At 37.6% G+C, this 23,746-nt stretch overlaps 1 protein-coding gene across 4 annotated transcripts in view; it reads left to right on the top strand.

Annotated features, from left to right (window-relative positions):
* The window catches only part of RNF38 (ring finger protein 38), a 90,386-nt gene that overhangs the window by 62,949 nt on the left and 3,691 nt on the right, over nt 1-23,746 (top strand). For 3 of the 4 annotated variants that reach the window (XM_015653061.3, XM_015653064.2, XM_015653062.3), the window contains 9 exons: nt 336-529; nt 5,436-5,649; nt 7,423-7,590; nt 11,562-11,732; nt 13,364-13,525; nt 16,371-16,477; nt 17,999-18,083; nt 19,558-19,679; nt 19,865-19,964. In XM_015653061.3, coding sequence (XP_015508547.1) covers nt 336-529; nt 5,436-5,649; nt 7,423-7,590; nt 11,562-11,732; nt 13,364-13,525; nt 16,371-16,477; nt 17,999-18,083; nt 19,558-19,679; nt 19,865-19,964 — 1,323 coding nt within the window. The remainder of the gene's footprint in view (nt 1-335; nt 530-5,435; nt 5,650-7,422; nt 7,591-11,561; nt 11,733-13,363; nt 13,526-16,370; nt 16,478-17,998; nt 18,084-19,557; nt 19,680-19,864; nt 19,965-23,746) is intronic. The other variant, XM_015653063.2, reaches the window with a different exon arrangement.

Genomic DNA, 23,746 nt, shown 5'->3' with positions numbered 1-23,746 from the left:
AATAGGTGATGCCTTATTTTCTTCATGTTACTCTTTTTGGATAGAGTTTTAATTTTGCATGGATGTTGGAGTTTTTATATTTTAGTGCTGCTAAAGTATAATTTAAATAATAATGCTTCCAGGGGTTAGGGAACCATTAAAAATCTGTGTTTATAAGCACAACATAAAGGTGAATACTTGCAGGTGCTAAATTTCTTGTTGTTTAAGTCTTCAGTCTTTAATGAGTCACTCCTAAATGCTAGGTGCAAAGCAGTGCTGAAGTATGGATTTTAATTCACTCATTTGGAGGTGGGTTTTGTTTCTGTTTTGTTTTGGTTTTCTTTGCACTGGTGTAGAGCGAAGACAGTCCTAGTCCCAAGCGACAACGCCTTTCCCATTCAGTCTTTGACTACACAGCAGCATCACCAGCCCCATCACCACCAATGCGACCATGGGAGATGACATCAAATAGGCAGCCTCCTTTGACCCGACCCAACCAACACCACTTCTCAGGGGAACGATGCAACACACCTGCACGAAACAGGAGGAGGTAAGCAAGCCCCAAGTGTAGCTTGGGAAACAAGTTTTTAGTCTTTCTGATTTTAGATCAAGGAAGGTATGTTTTGGGCGGCACTGATTAGATTGCACATGGTAGACATGTTAACATTTCCTTTGAACAGTAAGATAATGTAGTTGTGACTAAAAAGTTACTGGAAGTAATTCAGGCTTGTGCATCATCTTGTAATTTGTGTGAAAAGTCAGCTTGAGGAAAAGAGTGCTCCATGTTTTATTCTGAACCTAATTCTTTATTACTCTGCACTGAGGCAAAAAGCATGTAGAAAAGCTCAAGGAAAAATCTCTTATCAGGGTACTTTAAAAAGTGTTAAGTGTTACTCATGTAATACCATGATTTTCATTACAGTCACAATTACTTTTGTACTTAAAACCAATCAAAATAAAGATGAGTGATACCAGCTAGGGAGATGAGGAGGTTAGCATAGTGTCAAACGTTTGCTGAGGTGGGTGATTCACCTGTAATAGTAATTAGATTTTCATGTTGGTTTTACCTTGTGGTTCATTAACTTCTCTCAAAGCAGAGATTTTGGAGTAAGTTCCAGTGGTCATGGAAGAGAGATGTTGGAACTGGGGCCTGGATGGATGATACTCTAGCAAAACATAAACCAACAGATTTTTTGCTGTTCTAGTTATACTAATTACCCAGAACAGAAGCTTTCATTGCCTCACATTCTGCCTCAAATATACTGAGTCATCATATGCAAGTTAAAACACACTGTCTCTGTTTGCTTCTATGAAATGTTTTAGCTTGGTTTGTACTAAAAATAAAAAAAAGTATCTATCCTTTGTCATTAATAAGAATTTTAGGCTTAAGGTATATGTAGCTAGTTTTCTTCAGATCCCACAAATCAAATTTGTCAGCAGTGATCAGCCAGTAGTTTTGAAGCAAGAGAGTTTAGAGCATGCTAATTTTGTATCTTTGCTTCAGCTTAATGAATTTGAAAGCTTTCAGTCAGTAAATACGCAGCTCTAAATGCAGATCGTCAGATTTAGGAAAAAGGTTAAATTGTGAATTTAAAAGGGTTGTTGTGAAGACAAAAGATCATACCTTTTATGTAGTTTGGTACAAGGATGCTCTGTTAGGGGTATTTGTCCCACAAAATGATCTTGACCTCAAATGTTTTGAACTGAGATGCCTAGAGTATGTGCATTCAGTCATTTTTGTTTGGTGTCCAGTCAACTTACACAAATTTCTGTGCAATGTGCATTAACGTCCACAAAGTTAAACAGCATGCTTAACAAGCTAAATGCTAGATAGCAGAATCTAGACAGGTTGGGTATACTTTGGGATGGAGGATAAAAATGGAAATGTGTAAGGGGTGAATGTGCATGGGACAAGTATCTTGATATTCAGTTGCAGTCAAGTGCTACCGAGGTAGTAGCCTGTGGTTTTGCAAGTAAACCATTTGTAAACAGGGAGACATTCCATTAGAAAGTCATCTTCAGTTTGGCAGGAGCTGTTAGGTTGGCTGCAGCTTTATGGACACAAACATTACTCTTTCTATGGCCAGCTCACCTGCTCCTGGGTAATAACACAAGTCTTTCTAACACAAATCAGAGACATTTGAATGTGTCAGTACTTTGTTTCCCTGCATTTGAGTCGAAGCATTTTTTAACCCATTGGGGAACCAGGATTTTTAGGCAGAACAATACACACATGCTTCTTGTTTTGTAGGAGTCTTTCTGAGTCTTCAGAGTGCTCTGGAGTCATACCAGAACTAATAGCCATTCTCATGGATCAAAAGCTTGATTCCTTAAGATAATTATAAGTGAATCTGTTATTAATGCTTTAAATGAGGTTATGCCTATGCTTTGAAGCAAATTTTTTGTTTTCCCGGCTTTGTTTTCTCTTCTCATTGCAGGATGGTTTCAGAGTTCACCAGGTTTGCAGGTTAAGATAAGATGAAAAGTGCACTCCAGCTGCAAATGGTCATTGAACTCAAGGAAACAAGCTAGGGCAAGTGCAGGCAATACATTTGAAATGTGTCTAGTGTGGGCATTGCTGCCCCAGTGTCATCAGCATTAACTCTTTCATCCTATCAGTTGACTCCTGTTGGTCAGGACAGTTTGTCTTGGCGTTTTTTATTACCTGGATTTTTTTTTTTTTTTCCATTACCTGCCTTACTATTTGGACCTTACCTCTTGGTATCAGTAATTTTGTACTGTGCCTAAAACAAGAGTGCCCTAATTTGTTGTGATTTTTTATTCTGATTCATTGTAAGCAAGTACATAGTGCATTGAAAAAGATAGCCTTCTGGTGTGAATTTGCAGAAAGGTTAGTTTTGTCTAGGTACTTTTATATTGTACAGACAAATTATGAATGTAAAAGCATGATGCATGCCTGTGTGAAACAGAGAAGTCCATTCCAATTTATCTATCAATCATTGTGAAATGGGGGGATCTGTACCATTGCTGTGCCTTACCTTTCATCTGTGCTTCCTTTCCTCCTTGTCTTGAATGTAATTCTGAACTAAAGGGATTCAAGAATGTCTTACTGCAAAGAAATCACCCTTGTTAGAAATACTAAGATCTGCACATACTAACTCTGCAGTTATGGATACCTTTTGATGGCTGTTCTTACCTGAGGGTAGGAATTCCTGCAATTTTTTCACCACTTTCATCCTGTCTCTTTGTTTTAACCTGGCATTTACCATGTTTATACTGTGCATGTAGTAACAGAGGATTTTTTTGTGGCTGTTTTTGAAGTCTTTAAGCACAAGTTCTTTACTGAAGTTCAGTAATAGCTTAGACCCATGTCTTGCCAGTTATTCTGAAGTAATTTCCAATAATTCAGAAACTGATTATGTACCCAGATGCTCTGAATTTTGCTGACTGAAAGGATAGTTTGTTTACAATTCTGCACAGGAAAAAAAATCTAGCTTTGCTTTTTACCAGAGGATGATACTTCATTCATTTAAAAAGACATTCCAGGAGTTTTGCCAGTCCTTGTTGGCTTTTTCCATAATTCTGGGTTCATAGAAAACTAAAACCAGGCCTTTTAACCAAGACAGAGGCAAGACTAGTTTTATGAGAACAACCTTGTCTAAGAAGCCACCTTGTTGAAGTACTGGTGGCAATTAAGATAATTTCTGTTCTGAAGCACTGGTGCTGTATTTTGTAACTTTTCTATATTTTTGGAGCTTTTCCAAAGAAAAATCCTCACATAGGCATTTTTATGTTAAAATGTTCAGACCATTTCTTTTTCATTGCAGGAAATAGGAAATTTAAAACAACCTGAGTACTCCAAACAGTAAAACATCTGCATTACTAGTTCTGTGCTTAAAAGTTATATATGCTAATTTTACCTAAGGAGAATGTAGCACTTATATCATATTATAAAGCAATACAGAGTGCAGCAAAAACTTCGGGAAAGAAAACTGGATTTAAGATAAAATATATTAGTAAGAACTTAAATTTAGGTTCTCAGTGGTTAGAAGGAAACACAGCTTGTATGTTCTGCTATGTGGTTTATAAAAATTAAGGTGGCTATGCATTCTTAGATTTTGGGGTTTTTCTTTGCTGTGTTACATACATCCTGGCCTTATGCCTTCTGTCTGACCTGTTGAGAATTTGTCTCAGTTCTAAGAGAGGCAATGAAGTCATTAAGTCTCTGGTGAGGTAGGGTAGACAAGTACTGGCTTGCGACAGTGTATCATGTGCTCACAGTAGCATCTGGGTAGCTGGTGATGTGGTCTCACTTCCCCTGAGTATGTCTGTTCTATGCAGCACAAAAGTTAGACTCAACCTGAGAATTATCTAGGATTTGCCAACATCTTGGAGGTTTATTTAATTTTTATTTGGTAATAGCAAAAGTTCTGTTCCATGCAGTGTTGGAGACTACATGTTCTAATAATGATCACAGATCCTTTTTGTCTCTTCTCTGCAGTTTGGGTCCTTTAGCCTGTTTCAATAAATGGGAAACGGTTTCACCCTGTGTAGCTTTAATTTGCTGTTGCTTCTGGGACCTGTAACTTGAGTGTGTTGTAGAGATCAGAAGGCATGTGCTGAAAGTACTGCAAGATCATTTTGTGCTTTCAGTGCTTTCCCCTTCCAAATAAATGAGAAGTGACTTGTTCAAGACTTCTCATAGTAAGTTTATCACATTTGTTTGCACCATTTTTTGAGTGCTGAACCTGAGCCAGTGGTCTCTGATTTCTAGAAGTTCTGACTCAAGGTCTGCAGCTTTGCTCAGAACATACACACCATTATATAAGAATACATAATCAAATCCTACACCTGTAGATCAGTTGCTCAAAAGAGGTATATGCTCTGATCTAAATTTATCTACAGATGTTCTTCACTCTGAAAAAGAAACAATAGCACAATCATAATTCCCTGGGATCTTCTGGAAAGAATCTTAGAATGCACTCAGTTATGTAGTGAACATGTGAGAGTTGAAAAATTAGTTTGTTACTTCAGAGAAGTCTACTGTTTTGTCTGCTGTCACTAAGCAAGCAATCATCTGTGGTGTGGTTGAAACAAAGACCCTGGGGAAATCTGTGATCATTTAATGAAGGATTTTTACCTAGATAAAGGCATGGGAATGTTGTGAAGATTGCTATCTTGACTTTTGACCACTGCTGTGGCAATCCAAGTGTCATTTTTTTAACACAGTAATATTTGCATAGGAGTTCTTCTCTTGGTTTCCCTAACAGCATTAAGCTATGCTCTGTTAAGTATTTCCATACTGAAAAAAGTGTCATTTATAAGGATTCTAGCAGTTCTGTCAGTAAAAAAGTTTTATTCCAATCTAATAAATTTGTTCCAGGAAAATTTTCCAGTTTAAAAAATTCCTTGATATTTTATTTTCTTGATGTTTTAGTTATTAAAAAGAATTTGTGTCATTTATATAACCGCTAATTTTTCTAATGCATTTCCAGTCCTCCTGTTCGACGTCAGAGAACAAGGAGAGATCGTTTGTCTAGACATAATTCTATTAGCCAGGATGAAAACTATCACCATCTCTCCTATGGACAGCAGCAAGCAATAGAAGAGCCTCGAGCCTTTCGCCCACCGAATGTATCTCCTCGTATGTTGCACCCAGCTGCTCACCCACCACAGCAGAATGCAGTGATGGTTGACATTCATGATCAGGTAAAATTTTCAGAGCACGGAAGGCTGTTCAAGATGTGGTGGTTGGTTTTGGGGGGTTTTCCCTCGGTCTTCAAGATCCCTCTCCTCACCAAGTAATTTACCTCATCTCGTAGTTGACAGTGAAGTCACAGAGCACTAAATTCTATTTGACTTCTTACAGAGTGGTGGTTTTTGTTGCATATTATGTGTATGAAGCATTGCTGTAGACAGTGGAAAAAAAACTCAAAAAGTCCATACTTTTAGTGAAGAAGATTGATACTTAACAGTTCGTACTTAACAATTTGTCAATGCATGAACTGGTATGTTTCTCTGTGTCTCTGTCTTAAACCTTTGAAGTGAAGTTATTTTGCTTTTGTAATTAGTTTCCTGCGATAAAGGTATGCTATGATACTTATTAATTATGTATTCTGTTTCACGTGAAATACCTTACCTTAGCTTAGGAGTCATTAGATAGTTAAAATGTATTATTTAGAGGAAGAATTCACATTGCCTATAGTTGGTTGTCTATATGACAGCAGAACTCATTATAGTTTTGTTGCATATCTAAATTAACCCTTCAAGCGTAATCAACTCCTCCATAAATTGTATGAAAAAATTCTATATGTAGTTGGTCCAGATAGTAAGTAATTGATCTCTGTGACAGCACTTTGTTTAGAATTATGCAACTGAGGACCTGTAAAAGAAGTTTTGGGCCTCTCACTGCAAGGACATTGCGTTGATGGAGTATGTTCTTGGAAGAGCAATGGAACTGGTTTGGTCTGGAGCACAAATCACATGAGGAGCAGCTGAGGGAGCTGGGTGTGCTTAGCCTGGAGAAAAGGAGGCTCTGGGAGGACCTTACCATTCTCTACCATTACCTGAAGGGTAATAGGGAGGTTATAACGTGGTGGGCATTGGTTTCCCAAGTAGCAAGTGACAGAACAAGAAATTGCACAAGCATAGTTTAGATTGGATATTAGGAAAAATTATGGAAAGGATTGTCAGGCATTGCAACTGGTTGCCCAGGGAAGTGGTGGAGTCACCATGCCTGCAGCTATTCAAAAAACACATAGGTGTGGCAATGACAGATGTGATTTAGGGTGGCAGTGCTGGATTAATGGTTGGACTTGATAAACTTAGGGGTCTTTTAGCCTAAATGATTCTGTGATCCTGTTGAGGTAACCTTTGTTGTTGTCTACTAAATGAACAGGCCACAGCACAAGTACACTAGTTGCTACATAGCCATGAATAGACCTGGCTACGTGGATGTCTACATTGGAAGCTGCATGTGCACAGAATGCAGCTGTAACATCTGTGCTTAAAAGCTGGTTTGCATTCAGTGCAGTTGCATAGCACTGGTGTCATACTATGTGTGCAGAGCAGTTCTAAGCAGGGAAATACTTGCATTTGTGGCCAAGTGAAAGGATGGAAGCCAATGCCATTCTAGCAGTCTAACAAACTTATATTTTTAACACCACTTCTGCTAGTGATCAGATAATGATTTTGTTTTATGCTGTAAGTTCATGACGAGTCTGGCTGAACAGTGCCACTGACTTTTTAACAGGTTTAGCTGAGAGATCCCTCTTACCCAGAAATTCTGATTAATAAATATTCCATTGATGAAAACATTTTAATGAACAGAAATTACAATCGTGTGCCTCCTTTTACACTTTCTTTGTGAATATATTACTTTTCTGATCTGTAAGTAAAAGCTTGTTATCTTACTGTGCTGTACAACAGTGTTAAGGCTTTGCAATAAGTTATTAAATATATTTTCTTTTCCTTTTGCTGCAGATCCACCAGGGCACAGTTCCTGTTTCATACACAGTGACAACTGTGGCTCCTCATGGGATACCACTTTGCACAGGCCAGCACATTCCAGCCTGCAGCACGCAGCAGGTCCCAGGGTGCTCAGTGGTTTTCAGTGGCCAGCACCTTCCAGTTTGCAGTGTGCCTCCCCCAGTAAGTGGGTCTCTCTAACTACACCAGCTTCAATCTATTTTTCTAGTATAAATTTATAATGTCATACATGGTACTGTATACAGGGTCTATTGAACACTTTTGAGGTTGGTATAATGTTGGTCTCTGCCAGCAGTATGTAGCTTTGCTTTTCCTGTGGTGCATTCTGTGACATGAATAAACCTTTGTGGCACTGAAACAAAACCCTTGATATGACCCATCTATTTCTTCAGGCTGCTCATTTGAAAAATAAGTGTAATTTGCATTTATCATGCCCATGTACCATTTATCCGAATGTCTGCAGCATGCTGCCAGCAACTCTGGGGTATTTGTGAGAATCAGTTCCCCTTACCCATCAAATTGGTGAAAGTGTGTTACATAAGCTGGTGTGTATCCCTGAGGCAGTATGAGAGACAGCCTTTTTCTTTGGTTTAGTGGTGGTGTTAGTGGAACAAAGCAATCTCAGAATAAGTACTCAGAGACTGGAACAATATTTTCATAGTAAATTCAGCAAGGTAAAAAGTGACACATCCTAAAGAAACAACAGAGAAAAATCTGAAACTGTATTGGGACTTAGAGAAATCCATCCAAATGATACTAATAATCTTACCCTATGTTTTGAATAAATATATTATCTGTGCAGTTCATAAAATGTATTGTTATTCAACAATGCAGCTGTCCTTTTAATACATATAGGAGTAAAGCTCTGGTTTTTGTTTTGAATGTTCAGCAGTTGATCAAGTGTGTTGAGAGAATAGATCCAGTACAGGTGAATATAAACAGTTCAGTTTCCGTAGCCTCAGCAGGGAGACTTCATGCTTTCTTCTGTTAAAGCATAAAATTGAGGAATAGTTTTAAGTTAAGCGGGGATTCTGGAGATTGTCTGCTGCAGTACCAACTTCCAAGTATGGAGATTTCAGAACTCCTCTAAGCTTCTGCTGCAGTGTTTGACTGTCCTTGCGATGAAGGATTTCTACTTGAGTTTTCTTTGTTGTATCTTGGTCCCATTGTGCTCTTTTATTTTGCTTCTTGAGGAGGACTTGAAGTCTTCCTGTCCACTCTCAGAAATACTTAGACATAGGGATAAGGTTTTTGCTTAGTTTTCTCTTTTTAAAGAAGAACAAGTCTAGTTCTGCCACCTCTTTTATGCAGTTTTCTCCAAGTCACTGGTCATCGTGACTTTCATCAAGACCTGGTTTATCATGTTGTCATTGTCTCTGGCACTGGAGGCTGAAAACTGGGCCCAGGACTTGAGATTGATGTCACAGTTTCTGAATGGAAGGGCAGAATCACTTCACTGGCTTCACCAGTTACTTTCTTAGCTATGCAGCCCGACATGCCATAGGCCTTTTTGACTGAGTACATTATGGGTATTGTGTATATGTCCACCACAGCCCCACTTTCTTCTGAAAATCTGATTGCAGCCAATTAGTCTCAGAGTGTCCTGATCCATTGAGTTACTCTTTTCCAGTGCTTCATGTTTGCCTTTGAACTTTTCATAGTTCCTGAGAGCAAGTTTCTCCAGCCTCTAAAAATACATCTCAAGGTAGCCCATGCACTCCAGCATGTCACTTTGTTCACCAGCTTCATCTGTGAACTTCCCAATTGCCTTTGTTATTTTCACAATATTTGTCTCTCTCACTGCATATGTAACTATGAAATAAATAAATGCCATTTATTAAATACCTTCATCCATTTTAAAAGTTCTTCAAAGGACAAGATGGCATCTGGGGGGACATAGACAAGCTTAAGAAATGGGTCCATGTGAAATCTCACATGGCTTAACAAGACCAAACACGAAGTGCTGCATCTGGGTCGTACCAACACAGGCTGGGGCTGAGCAGGTGGAGAGCAGCCCTGTGAGAAGGCCTTGGGGGTGCTGCTGGACATGACCCAGCCATGGGCACTCCCAGCCCAGAGAGCCAAACGTGTCCTGGGCTGCATCCAAAGCAGCGTGGGCAGCAGGGGAGGGAGGGGATTTTGTCCCTCTGCTCTGCTCTGGTGAGACCCCACCTGGAACCCTGCATCCAGCTCTGGGGTCCCAGCACAGGAAGGACATGGAACTGCTGGAGTGAGTCCAGAGGAGGGACACCAAGATGATCAGAGGAATAGAGCGCCTCTCATATAAAGAAAGGCTGAGATAATTTGGTTTTTCAGCCTGGAAAAGAGAAGGCCTTGGGGATCCCTAACCACCAGTACTTGAAAGGAGCCTACAAGAAAGCTGGACAGAGAGTTTTGGTAAGGGCATGTAGTGACAGAAGAAGATGGGGAATGTCTTTGAACAGAAAATTAGTTGGTTTAAATTATATATTGGGAAAAAGAATTCTTTACTATGAGGGTGGTGAGGCACTGGAAGAGGTTGCCCAGAAAAGTTATGGATGCCACATCCTTGAAAGTGTTCAAGGCCAGGTTGGATGAAGCTCTGAGTAACCTGCTCTAGTAAAAGGTGTCCCTGCCCATGGCAGAGGGTTTGGAACAAAATCATCTTTAGGGTGCCTTCCAACCCAGGTCATTCTATGGTGTCTCCAAACTGAAGAACTTTTTAAAAGCTTGAATGAAAAAACATGTGATTTTAATTTCTTTCTGCTTGGAAGTTAGTGTGGGCTCATTTGCCCTAACTTTAAAAAGTGACATAAGCATAGCACAAGTCAAACATTTCCAAACATATAGCAGCTATGGTAATCTTTACCATGTAGAATGGTATTTCAGTGTTTCCCAAAGAATCTCATGTTCTGAAAAAGACTGTGAGGTGTTCTACCTGCAAATTTATCTTCAGCTATTTCAGAGGACAGTTTTCAATTTAGTAAAATAAAATAAAAATTTATTATAAACATAATATAAACACTGTTAATGATTTTTTGTTTTGTTTTGTTTTTTTAGAAAAAATTATGTAGTAACTGAGGGAAAAGAACCAGTCAGCATTTAAATTAAAAATAGGAGCTGGATCAAATTAATCTACTAGTGTTTTGGTGTATTTGGAGTTTTATGTTTGGTCATGATCATAGCAAATTGAGATGATAGTTTCCTCCACTACAGAAATACAATTTTAAATTAATTCCTTTTATTATTCTATGCTATTATAATCAATATATGAGTGTATGCTGTGTGACATTACCAATAAGAAAAAAAAAAGTGAGAGCTCAAAACTGGATGGTCTTTCTTTTCAATACTGGATAATTAATATCTTAATTAAGTGGTCTTGTAATTGTTAAAAGTGTAAAAGAAATGTCTGATGCTCTCATAATGGATCAAAGTGCAACAAAAAAGAGAATGCAAGTTCCTTGCTTCCTCCAAAGGTGGAAGTAAAACTGAACAATGCCACAAAGCACATTGCTGTTCCCCTGCAGTGCCTGCATCATTTTAGTGTTCAAACATTAGTGCCTAAAGTTGCTTTTGTGTCAGGAATTTAAAGAAGGCGAGAAAAAGAGCTATTTCCTGTAGTATCTGTCACTAAGGAGCTACTTCTAGAGTATAGAACTCACCCAAAAGTGCAAAACTGAGCGGACTGTAGGAATTATTCATGGTATATGAGGCAGCAGAGGTCTTTAGGCACGATCTGACAGTGGAGTCCCTCACCTGCATCTGGAGCTTAAAGTGGTTGCAAGACCATTGCTTTGGCATGTTGTTTTAATGATGATATGGAGGAAAAGTAAAATTAACTAGGATAACGGTGTCTGCTCATAACTTAGGAGCCTGTCTAATCCTGGAGTATTGAAGATCCAGACTCCTGGTGACCTCATGAGCAGTTCATAGCAGATGTCACACTCCTACTTCCTAGAGCCTGTTCTGTAGTAATCACTGTTCCTTGGGTATTTGAATGTGTTATTATTTATGTGTATTTTGGAGGCTTTTTCAACAAGGCTAAATAACTGTTATGTTGCAATTATGTCTTTCCATAATAAATGCATAGAGTATGGAACACTGTATAGGGAATGTGTACACTCCAAAAATGTATTGTTTTCATTTTATTTCAGATGCTTCAGGCGTGCTCAGTCCAGCACCTACCTGTACCATATGCAGCATTTCCACCCCTCATTTCTAGTGACCCATTTCTTTTGCATCCTCCTCATATCTCTACACACCACCCTCCTCACTTACCTCCTCCAGGACAGTTTGTTCCTTTCCAAGCACAGCAGTCACGGTCGGTAAGTAATGCTTCTTACTCCACCCTCAGTAGAACTGGTGGGCTGGATGTGCACATAGTACTGACACCTGAGTGAGAAAACAAGGATTTTCCTTCTAATTGTTGAAATACCTGCTTGGTATGAAAATGAAAAAATAGTTCTGCACTGTGTCACTTCAGATTTCATCATTGTCTGTGCTGTTTCTCCATAGGCTTTTACTTCTCAGAAGGATGGGTATTTCCTTCACCATCCGGTATTTCTTTCCCAGGAGGCAGAATAGAATCTGGAAGAGGTTGTATAAGCATATAGTAGGCATCTCGGAGAAAAGCTTAGCAGAGAAAAAAGCACAGTGTTGCTTTAATTGCATGTTTCTTTTGGATTGCTTCCTGATTAATTTTTAAATGACCAGTCCTTTTCCTAGGACTGTGTATTTTCTTTACACTTAGGAAAGTTATTAATATTGTCTCTTAAGCAGATTTACCTTAGTGAAACAGACTATGCAGACATGGGAAAATGTGACCCTGTTTTAGATTTAGGGGGAAATCAGGTTTTGTAGTTCTGGCCTACCACTCTATCTGTGTGGTTATCTGAGTACTTGTCCATTTGTTTGCCCTGCTGAGTAGAAGATGCAGATATTTCAGTAACACAGAAATAGAATATAACTTTATTGTTGAAAACACTGCTGAGACTCCTTCATGCCATATCTCCAGTGTGGATAGGATTGAAATCACTTCATTACAGTGATGGGAGAACAGTTTCCATCATTCTAACAAAGTGGTTTTTTATGGTAGAAATCTTTACATGACTTAGCTTTAGAAAATGTATGGACTCAGGTTTCAGCTCAAATTGCTTACTTAGTTTCCTAACTAGACTTGCCTGTCAGCTTTCAGTTCTGCCAAAAAGCTTGTATCATAGTGATTTAAGAATATCTTGTTTGTTGTGTGTAGCAGGAAAACAGAATATTCCTTTGGTTCCAAGAAAGGTGGCTTTCTTAACTGAATTTCTTGAAGTGGTGGAATTCAGTGTCAGTTACAGAAAATTATGGATTTATGAAACAGTGAGAATTCCTGGTTGTTTCTTGGCCACTTTTGGACCTGACTGATGTAATAGATTTGACTAGAAACAAAACTTTTCTGGAATCTCATGGTTCTAAAACCTCAGGACTACTTGTTAGGACTGCTTGCATGACCCTCCTAGGAAAGTCTCTGCTTACTTTCTGGATGTCATTATCAGTTTCATCTACTGGAACCACCATGATTTCACTCTACTTTTCAGTTTTTCTGGCACAATCTCAGTTCTTGTTTATGGTCTTGTCTAGCATATTTTACAGTTAGAGCAGCCTGACAAGAAGGAGAGTAAATATTTGCCCTGAAAAATGCAAGATACAGGAAATTGCAGTCACTCCTGTATTTCCTAGATCACATAAATTCCTGATCTATAAGCATGGCTATCTGGAAAAGGTGAATTTATATCAAATGTAGTGTTGTCTTTGCTTTTTTTGGTTAGTTTTAATGACCTAGGAGTTGTTCACGGAGTTACTATAAAATTGATCACAGCAGCACAGAATATATAGCTGGGACTGCAGTTCTTTACTGGGGAAAAGATTTCATCTCTATTATTGCAACAAAGGCTATCTCTGTTTTTTTTTGTAGCCACTTCAAAGGATAGAAAATGATGTAGAATTGCTTGGAGAACATCTTCCTGTAGGAGGTTTTACATACCCTCCCTCAGCCCATCCACCAACGTTGCCTCCCTCAGCTCCGCTTCAGTTCTTAGCCCATGATCCATTACACCAGGAGGTGTCATTTGGGGTAGTAAGTATTGTTTTCTATGCTACATTCTCTTTCATACTGCATTAGCATTCTTGATCCTTATTCTGTAGTACATTTGGTAGAAAAGTCACACTTTCACAGTCATATTCCATTGTTGGAATAGCTGCATACTGTGGTATTTTTTTTAAGCTTGTGTTAATCAAGTCAAGGGTAATTTAATGACACCAGCAAATTATTTCCAGTAACATTATCTGCAGAGTGCAGCAGGATTTACTTAGAAAACTTCCATGTTGTCACATAGTCCAGGACTTCTGTTGCAAGAATTGGTTAGTACAGTTTAGAAAAAAACATTGTTTCTTTTAGTTAATTCTTCATCATGTTGAGTTTCCACAGCTCAGGAATGCCAGAATGCTTTAAAAGCAGTTTTTCTCTTTAAGCAGTTGTAGAGTGCTTCCATAATTTAGACCACATCGTATATTAGAAATATAGCCATGTTATAAAGCTGGATATAAGTCAGCTTTCAGGGGATTGACAGGCAGTTCAACTACAGCGGCACAAAATAAAGTTTAAAGTGGTGCAGGATAAAATATGTGTTGAATTTTGTTGAATTGTGTGCTTCTGTGGTGTGTTCAGTGATGCTACTTCTAAGATCTTTGTCATGCTCTTCAATCTGCAATTATATTAGTCCTGAAATGGGTCAGGGTTTTGTTGTTGTTGTTGTGGTTGTTTCATGCGGGTCACTTTTTAAAAAAAAAAACTAAAATACCCTCTCTCCTGCCTGTGTGATGCTGGGAGAAAAAACTAGATCCCAAGAATAGATGCTGAAATTTTTTATTGTTTGACATGTGCATGAAGTTGTCAGTGGTTTTAGGGGCATATTGTTTTTTAAATTTTAAATAATAATTAAATTTCAGGCCCTGCAGCTGCGGAATATGCAGATACCTTGTCTTTACTGAGTCTCCTTGAAATCACAGAGCCTAGTCAAATGCTTGCTGCAGTTTTTAGGAAGGTTCACATTAATGTCAATCATTTCAAAAAGTGATCAACTTACTCCTAATTTAAAAGTGTACTGATTTTGAATGAAGTTTTCAGGCAGTATGAGACACTCTGGAGTCCAGGACTCTTGAAAGTTTCCATAAACTGATAGTATTTTATTCAGTATGCTTGTTAGATGAGTCAGTCTAATCATACATGTTTTGCTTGGAGTCAGACTTCCTTAATTTTTAAGTTTGGTTGTTAAAGTAGATAGGGAACATAATACCATTTTCTGCAGATTGTAGCATTTGTCCTCTCTGATGCCTCAGCTCTGTGTTGTTTATTGCTAAGGAGTAGAATAGAGACATATTACAAGTAACTATGTGGCCTTTTATAAAGTAATAGTAAGTCTTTAAAAGGCTTTATTTGCATTAACATTACAGTAGAATAGCTGCATTTCTGATTCTTTCTCATTCCGTGAACACAACAGTTTCTAACTATGTTTTTGGATTGCAGAATTCACAAAGCAGTAAAATTGATATATCTTGTTTGAGACTTCAACCAAAAGGAACCTGGTTCTTTTGCATTGTGTTTATATTCATATGTTATTTTTATGTATGGCTATCTAATTATAATTTATGTAATTATAATATAATGTAAAATTAGGGGATTTTAGGTTAGTCATTGGGGTGCTGTGATTTTAGATTTCAAGCATTTAAGAAAAATGTGTTAGTAAAGGCTTAGATAGGTGTTCTTTGTTTAAAAAAAAAGTCTTAAAGACACTCAAATATGAATTCAGTAGGAACACATGAATTTCAGTTGCAGAAAATACAAAAACATTTTACTAAAAGATGTCAAAAAGTGCCTTGATTTATCCATGGAATGAATGCATTGAAACTTTGGGCATGAATGTCTCTCTGTGTTGTCCAGCTGCAGAAATTATAGTGATTAAACCTCCCACATACACCTGAAAGACTTCAAGCCTTTAAGCCTAAATGTAAATATATATCATTGCTTAAATGTTAGAGGTTTTTTAAACAGATTTTTTTTTAAATTCTCATTTTAATGAGTTTTTAAGGGCTTCTTTACTCAACTGCTTATGCATAGGCCTGCATAATAATGCGTTAGCCTTTTTTATTTACAAGAGGGTGAGCAATTCACATCCTGTTTCCCAAACTATACCAACAGTAAACACACAGGAACTTGTAAGGATTTCTGTTGTATATTACCACTTTCTCACTTGAAGTGGTATGATTGTATATTATAGATGGGAATAGTAATTTCAAATTGAGGCTGAGATTCTTATGGATTTTTGCAGAGTGTGGATTTTTAAAATAATGATTTATTGAAAGTAGATTTCATTACTGAGGGTAGAGATTAAACATAGAAAATGTTGAATCATGGGCTCACAGACTGGATAAGGTTGAAAGGTCAAGCACAGCCACCTAAAACTGGATGTCCAGGACTATGTCCAGCCAGCTTTTGAGTATCTCCAGAAAGGGAGACTCCACCATCTCCCTAGGCAACCTGTGCCAGTGTCCAGTCACCCTCAGATTAAAGAAGTGTTTCCTGATGTTCAGACAGAGCCTACTGTGTTTCAGTCTGTGCCCAATGTCTCTGGTCCTGCCACTGGGCACCACTGAAAAGAGCCTGGCTCCATCTTCTTTGCACCCTCCCTTCAGGTATTTATATACATTGATAGGATCCCCCGGAGCCTTCTCTTCTCCAGGCTGAACAGGCTCAGCTGTCTCAGCCTTTTCACACACGTGAGATGCTCCAGTCCCATCTTAGTGACCCTTTGCTGGACTCTCTCCAGTATGTCCATGTCTGTCTTGTGCTGGGGAGCCCAAAACTGGACACAAGTTCCAGTTCCACAAGTTTCAGTTGAAGCTTATTTTCTTCTTTCTTGCAGCCTTACCCACCTTTTATGCCTCGAAGACTCACAGGGCGCAGCAGATACCGATCACAGCAGCCAATACCACCACACCCTTACCACCCCAGCCTATTACCTTATGTGCTGTAAGTGAAAAGTACATTTGCTTCCATATAGGCTATTAAGAAGTCAGCAAGCATCTTGGCACTTTTTATGGTTGGACTCTACCAGAGACCACTCATATTTCACCTCTGTTTCAGAGGAAAACTTCCATTTCTGTGTAAACTTTTCAGCCTATTTTGAATAACCTACACCACTGAGCAAGGAAAAATACAAGTAAATAGTTTTTGTCCAGTGTAGTTTTGTAGGTATTTTGAGGCACAGTTAGCCTCTTGTTTCTGAACTCTTGGTAAAATCTTCAACAGATTTTAAATCATAGTTCTATGGTACTCTTACAGAGGCATAGTTACACTGTAGGATCAAGTTGTAGGAGTCTTCACTTATGGAATAAATTAATTTGGTTTGGTTCTTATTTATAAATCACAAGAGTGGGAACTTCTGTGATGTGTTACTCTTCATTGGCTGAAGTGCTGCTCTATCACAGTTGCCATATTTCTGTTCTGCCTCTGATTATCTGTTTCTGGAAAAGATGTGGGACAATTAATGTTTAGGAATTATCTGTAGTGTGTTACAGTAGACTCTTTGGAAGAGAGTTTGGGTCTGTCACATGAGATGTATTAGTCTTCTGTGTTCTATATTGGAAGTAAGATTTAAATGTTTGGAAAACAAAGATTAAGTTTCTGGTGGCAAAGGTGACGTTGACAAGGAAATAACCAAGACGCCAGATCTGTAGATTCTCTCTGTGCAATTTCAGACGTAGCATGAAAATGGCACCAGAAAACTGATTCAGCAAAGTTGTTCAACTTTTCATCTTGCAGTCTGAAAATAAAGTCATAGCTTCTTGCCTATTCATTGAGAACATGATGTGGCACAGTAATTCCTGATTCTACTGTATTAGTGCTTTGAATTTGTGTTTTCCATGTCTGTGGATGAAGTTTTGACCCATTGTACTACCTAGGAGGGTAAAAAGACATACTAATATACAACCAGAAAAACATCTCTCTGATCTCTCAGTCTGAAAGGATTCTGCTTTAACCAACATCACAGTACATGAGAAAGTGAATTTGTGCTTGCTTTCAGGATGGAAGTTAGTCTGGTAGCAAATCCTATTTATCTTCACTGTGTGTTTTAGGCTTGCAGAAGTTGCAAGACTTTTATGTTGGAGATCTAAATGAACTTAGCATTCCTCTTTGATGGTCTTTTATCCACTTAAAGAAATAAAACATGTTTAAAACCAGAATTTTTTTCAATTTTTTTGCCAGTTTTTGGTCTCCATGGTCTGTGATAATTAGATTATTGTTGGTTAAAAGTACTGAGTGAAACGCGCATGCAGTTAAAAAGTCAGCGTTCCCAATGTCAGAAAAAGCTTTTTCCTGTGACTCTTTCACTTCAAATGTCTGTTCTTGATTTCAAACATAACATTTTTGCCAGTTCTGAGAACATGTTGGTTTGAGAGGCATCAGAAAGGTTACTTTACCTCTGCCAGATGTTTCTGTGCTTTCCTTCAGCAAGATGCTGAACCTTATCCTTGTTTGCTCTCATGGTAGATCAATGCTCCCAGTGCCACCGGCAGTTGGACCAGCTTTCAGCTTTGAGTTGGATGTGGAAGATGGAGAGGTAGAAAACTATGAGGTTGGTGTGTGAACTACAACTACCTTTAAAGAACAGATGTTAGCTCAAGCAATAGATAAAATTTTATTATATTTTGTTTTTAATCCTGGTTTTGCCTTCCAAATAAATGTAGTGACTGTGAAGAAAGAATCCAAAAATGGTCCTTTCAGAATTTTTTTTGTAATACTGGATATTAGAAGTGTTTAGCTTTCTTTCTTGTCTATTGCTCTTTCCCAGAATTCAGCTATCCAGTCTAGTAATCATTAAATTGTTCAACTTTTATGTTCTCCATGCTATTCTTCTCCTTTCAAAATTTAATTTATTTTAAATACCAAACAGAAGTGAAACACTTTGAAAAGAAAAGGGTAAGTTAATGGCTTTATGAGTGTAACTTTCAGAATAGTTTTAATATCATAGGATTAATTAATCTAAACGTAATGTTTATAAAATTGCCTTACTGCATTTTCTTCTTGCTCTCTGGAGAGGATGGTAATTCACATCTAGAGATGCAGAACCCTCTTAAATATCCTAGATAATTATGGGGCTGTTCCAACTGTTGTTTCTTTGCTGGTTCTGAAGCTAATGGATTCCATTTGATTTCTCCTAAGTTAGTCATCATTAACACTGAGCTTTGCATCTCTTTGCCTGTGCTCCCGTTGAGATCTCTGTAGTTCCACATCTTCAGTTTAACAATGAGCGCTTCTGTAATAACTTCTGTGGTGGTTCCGAAGAAGCAATGTCTTCTGAGAATTTGGGCCCTAGTTCATAAATTTAAGGAATCAGTACCATTTCATAGGATCTTTTCTGTAGACTGATTCTCTCTCCCAGTGACGTTGTTTCCTAGGACCCTCATGAAGGAGCGTGAGTTAAATACACGACAGATTGCAAATTATATACATGAAAGGATTTTAGTTGCAATTGTTGGATTACAGAAAATTAACATAAAAATTAGCAGCGGAGAAAGTGCTTAAAGTTCAATGATATATATTTGTTTTCCAGATTGAAGATAAAATCTCCATATTTAAATTCAGCTAGCCCAAGACATGGAGTGGGAATCATAAGCTGTCTCATTAAATTTATTATTTCTCTCAGAAGACCAAATTCACATGTTTTTATGAAGGAAATTAGTTGACAATTTTTTTCTGGTCACCAGCACCGTTAATTTCATAGCAGGGTGAGGCAATCCCTCAGAAGTTAATTATTTACTGAGCTGTGCATGTAGCCACAGGACTAACTGGAATTTGAGTCCTTGGGAAGTGGGTTTTGAAATCCCAGAGATAATATCTTACATAATTACAAAGATGGTTAAGTTCTGAAAGACTTTCCAAGGAGTTTGTATTGTATGGGAGAACTAAAGTTCTAAACATTTCTTGATAGAAGGGTGTTTTGTGCTAGCAGCTGAGGTAGTAAGATGTGATGATAGTCCCTAGCACTAATGGAACCAGAGCCTGTTTGATCAGTGAATTTTTAAATGTCTGGTGTCCATGTTTTGCAGGCACTGCTGAATTTGGCAGAACGTCTGGGAGAAGCCAAACCACGGGGATTAACAAAAGCAGACATTGAGCAGCTTCCATCCTACAGGTTCAATCCAAACAATCACCAGTCAGAGCAGACATTGTAAGTATATTGGTATCTTTCAAAGATCCATAGTTTAGGTGGCTTGATGTTATTTTCTTTAATTTGCAGTAACAGCTAGGTAATAACTACTGTGTTGCAATCATACCTGTAAAGTTTTGTATGGAATTGCATATTTGTGCTGTTCTTGCATAGCAGATACATTTGAACTTCACTGTCTTTTCTAGATGTGTGGTGTGCATGTGTGATTTTGAGTCAAGGCAGCTACTTAGAGTCTTACCCTGTAACCACGAGTTCCATGCCAAGTGTGTTGATAAATGGCTGAAGGTAAGAAAAAGTAATCCTATCTTAGATGAAACTGATTATGTGATTTTGTAGGAGAGGGTGGGGATATTTTGTTGTTCCATTTCATTTTATCTTGTTTCATGTTTCTGATACTTAAAAATGCCAGCAGAATGGAAGCACTGCCTAGATATTACATTATTCTAATAATTGATGAAGATTGTTTCTTCATAGTATTGGGCACAAGGGAAAATGTGTATGAATACAGCTGTTTGTGTCGACATCTCTTACTGTGTTTTCCATTTGCTTAAAACAATAACTGTGCATTTGAGTAATATGCAACATTAAAGAAGACTTGAAAAAAAGTAAATAGTATAGGAGGTGTGATACAGAGTTTGATGGTGATGGTGGCTTCAACTATTTTTTTTACATTGCTTGCTGTAGTAGTTTAGATTCACCAGTTTTCATTTCCCAGCCAGTGTACAAAATAATGTGCAAGAATGAGTTCCAGCATATTTCCTTCCCCACTTTGCTATTGTTTGTTTCTGGGGCAAATAAAGGGGTTACATGTGTGTGTTTAGGTTTATGCATATACACAGAAATGTAATATATGCAAATAGAAATTACAGTTTTACAAAATTATTTACCCATCCAAGAGAATTTGAGCAAAAAACAAAGGCTCAGGAATCAGGACCACCCAGTAAGAGCACTGATTAAATAGCAGCTGTGCAGAACATGAGAAGAACAAGAAATACAAGTAGGTTTTGGCAGATATTTCTACAGGCTGCACTGAGCCATATCTACTGCCAGCAAGGTATTGATTCCCATCATGCCTCATTTTTTTGACTGTTTTATTCTATTCAGCTTTAATCAATTTAGTCTGTTTTGTGGAACATTGGAAACTGCAGTGATCTTATGTTGGTATGGTCCCTAGAAAATTATAGATGGTGTTTGTTGTTTTGGAGAGAAATAAAACCCTCTTGCCTTTATGGCATCGTAAATATGGCATCATATCTTAGACAAATGCTAAAATATACTGTGCAGAGTATGAAAAAATCAAATTAATATTGAATGTATTTTTTTTGCTAAGAAGATACCAAGAATAATAAGAAGGATTTGAAAAAATGGGATGTGAAATTGCCCTTTGGCTACAGTACCCATGGTAGTCTAAGTCTAAAGCTTCTACAAAATCTAGGGCCAGTGTAACTATTTGTAATGCTCATAATTTTTGGTAGAAATGGTCCAAAAGTGTCTGAAGTCACATACATGCTCAAGAGTCAGCATCTGGTTGTTTTATTGCCATGCTAAAATGCCACAAGCACAGACTCCACATAATATTATCAGTTTTCCTCTGGAGGAGAGTCTGTGTATTGAAGTGGTGTTCCTCAATGTCTCCCTTGTCAAGCAGCATCTACACTACATGTGTCAATCTTTCATTGCATGAAACTCTCTTAAGTGGGTTGTGGTGTGTACAGTGAGTATCCAGGGATAGTATTCTCTCCACGTTGTAAAAAAAAAAACAAACCAAGTGCCATTTGACGTAGCCTGTGAAATAGTAGATGCTGTAGGTTTATTATGCGGATTTCTTTAAAGACAGCTCTTTCCAGGTTACTAATTTACTTCAAAAAAATTTACTTCTGGTTCATAGAACCCCTGATCTGCAGGTTTCTGGAAGTTAGAGGAACATACCAGGGAAGTATAATGCTTGTCTTTTTCTTACCTAACATCACACTCAGGAGTCAGACAAGCATGTTGAATTAATCTTTTTTGGGACTCAGTGTGTTACTTTTAAAGTTGAGAGTTTTTCATTTCAATTGCTAATGAACTGAGAATAGAATTTGGAACTGAAAATTGAAAAAAAGTGTATTTAATTTAGTCTGTTTTCATAATCGTAGCGTGTGAGCAATTTTTCATAATCAAAGTGTACTAGCATATTCTAGCAGTGAAATAGTTGTGCTGATATTCCTGGCCCACCTTAGAAACCACATTTTCTAACAGATCTTCACATGTAGTATTTTCTAAAGATAGTCTTTAGAATGGAGGTGCAAGATATGCAATCAAAATGTAGAGGGGTACAGTTAAGTCTAGTAAAACTTGCATTGACATTGTTATTCCAGAGCTGAGTGCAAAATAAGATAGACAAGGTTAACCCATCCTAGTGTAGGGTCATTAAGACAATACTTTCACTGAATGTGGGTTCAGTTACAGTGGTTTGGAGATGGTATATTGAAATAACGACTATTTTGCTTTGGAAGCTGTACCAAATTACCTGTAAAACCAGTCTGTTCTAGTTACAGCCTCTGTCTAAACTTGGTTATAACTAAAAAGCTAACATTTGGAAGTGATGATAACTGGAGAATATTTTGTGCTTTACTTTTGCTTCTGTCCATTCCTTTATGAATTTGAGAGTTTTTAAATGCATCTTGATTGTATAATTATGTCCACATCCACCTAATTCACATCATCCAGCCAACATCATGTTCATAAATTCTACAAGGGAGGGTTAAAATTGTAGCTTTTAGTACTTGTAATATTATTCCTCAAGGTAGAAAAAGAAAAACATAATTGGTTAGTCACTGTTTTTACTGATTCAATCTCATTTCTTTGGAGAGTGTAATTGTTATCTAGGACTGCTATCTAGGACTATTTCTAGAACTATGTAGTGCAATTGAGTCTTTTTTAAATTACATCATATGTCACTTTAGTGAAAGATATAAGTAAAAGTTTAGTGATTCAATCTGAGCACTTTAAAAATACTCCTCTTGGGTTGCATGTTGGTGGGGATAGAGAAGTAAAAAAACTGAAAAAGCTTTGACTTGTATGCATGGAATATTTAACAGTCCTATCTTTTTAGGTGGTGAGCAAGTAAGAGGAGATGTTCTGTAACAGTGAATTAGGTTGCCCACTTCAGCTAAAATAGTTCCCTATTTAAGCAAACTTAAAGAGTTGACAAGAGAAGATGTAATACAGAGGAGGAAACAACAGAATTAAAAAGAGAGAGGTTACCCTTCTACTTTCTGTAGTATTCCCAATTCTCTTGTTTCAAAGCATTTGGCTGCTTCTTAGCCTATATCCTCTAGTCAAGTATGAGAAAGAGAGAAACACGAGAAATGTGTTCTTCTATGAAGTAAAAGTCATCATTCCAAAAAAGTGCTTGGCACCATGACCTGTCTTCACCCAGAGAGTTTAGAGCAACCTTAAAAGGACAACCTGCCTTTGTATTTAATGTACTTGGAAATGCTAGGTAGGAAATGCTGTATTATACATGGAAAAAGACAAACTGTAACTACTTCAGCTTACTACTTTACTTCTTTTACTTCTATTAACAGCAAAGTAGTGCAGTGGTTGTTAGATGATTCTAGTAGCCCTATAGTTTCATTATTCTAAATGCAGTTCATTTTAACAACAAATTCCTATTAAAAAAAAAAAAAAAATAAATCAATTCATTGTGCAGTACTCTGTAGTTACAGCAGAAAATTAAGTCAGCCTGGAAGGGTGGCAAGTTAGAAGGTCAATATTACAATATTATGTCCCCCTCACTTCTCTTTTGACGTCAAAGAGGCATATTAAATGCCAGGAGGGGGAAGTACATTTCATGAAAGACACAAGAATGCAACTAAATTTAAAGCAGATGTTCATGTAGGATCTTGAAAAGTTACTTGAAAAGCTGTGGTGTAGTGTCCATGAGTATTCATTTTATCCTGGCACAGTAGATTTCTGTAATTCCTGGAAGCTTACAATTTCTGCAATTTTAAAGAAGCTAGAAAAGTAACTTATATTTTCATACATATTTTCAGTGTGTGTTTTACTAAAGAGCTAAATCTAGG

Source organism: Parus major, chromosome Z (genome assembly GCF_001522545.3).
Source record: "Parus major isolate Abel chromosome Z, Parus_major1.1, whole genome shotgun sequence".
NCBI classification, from domain to species: domain Eukaryota; kingdom Metazoa; phylum Chordata; class Aves; order Passeriformes; family Paridae; genus Parus; species Parus major.
The sequence above is the reverse complement of the archived record's forward strand: the minus strand, read 5'-3'. Positions and strand labels throughout refer to the sequence as shown.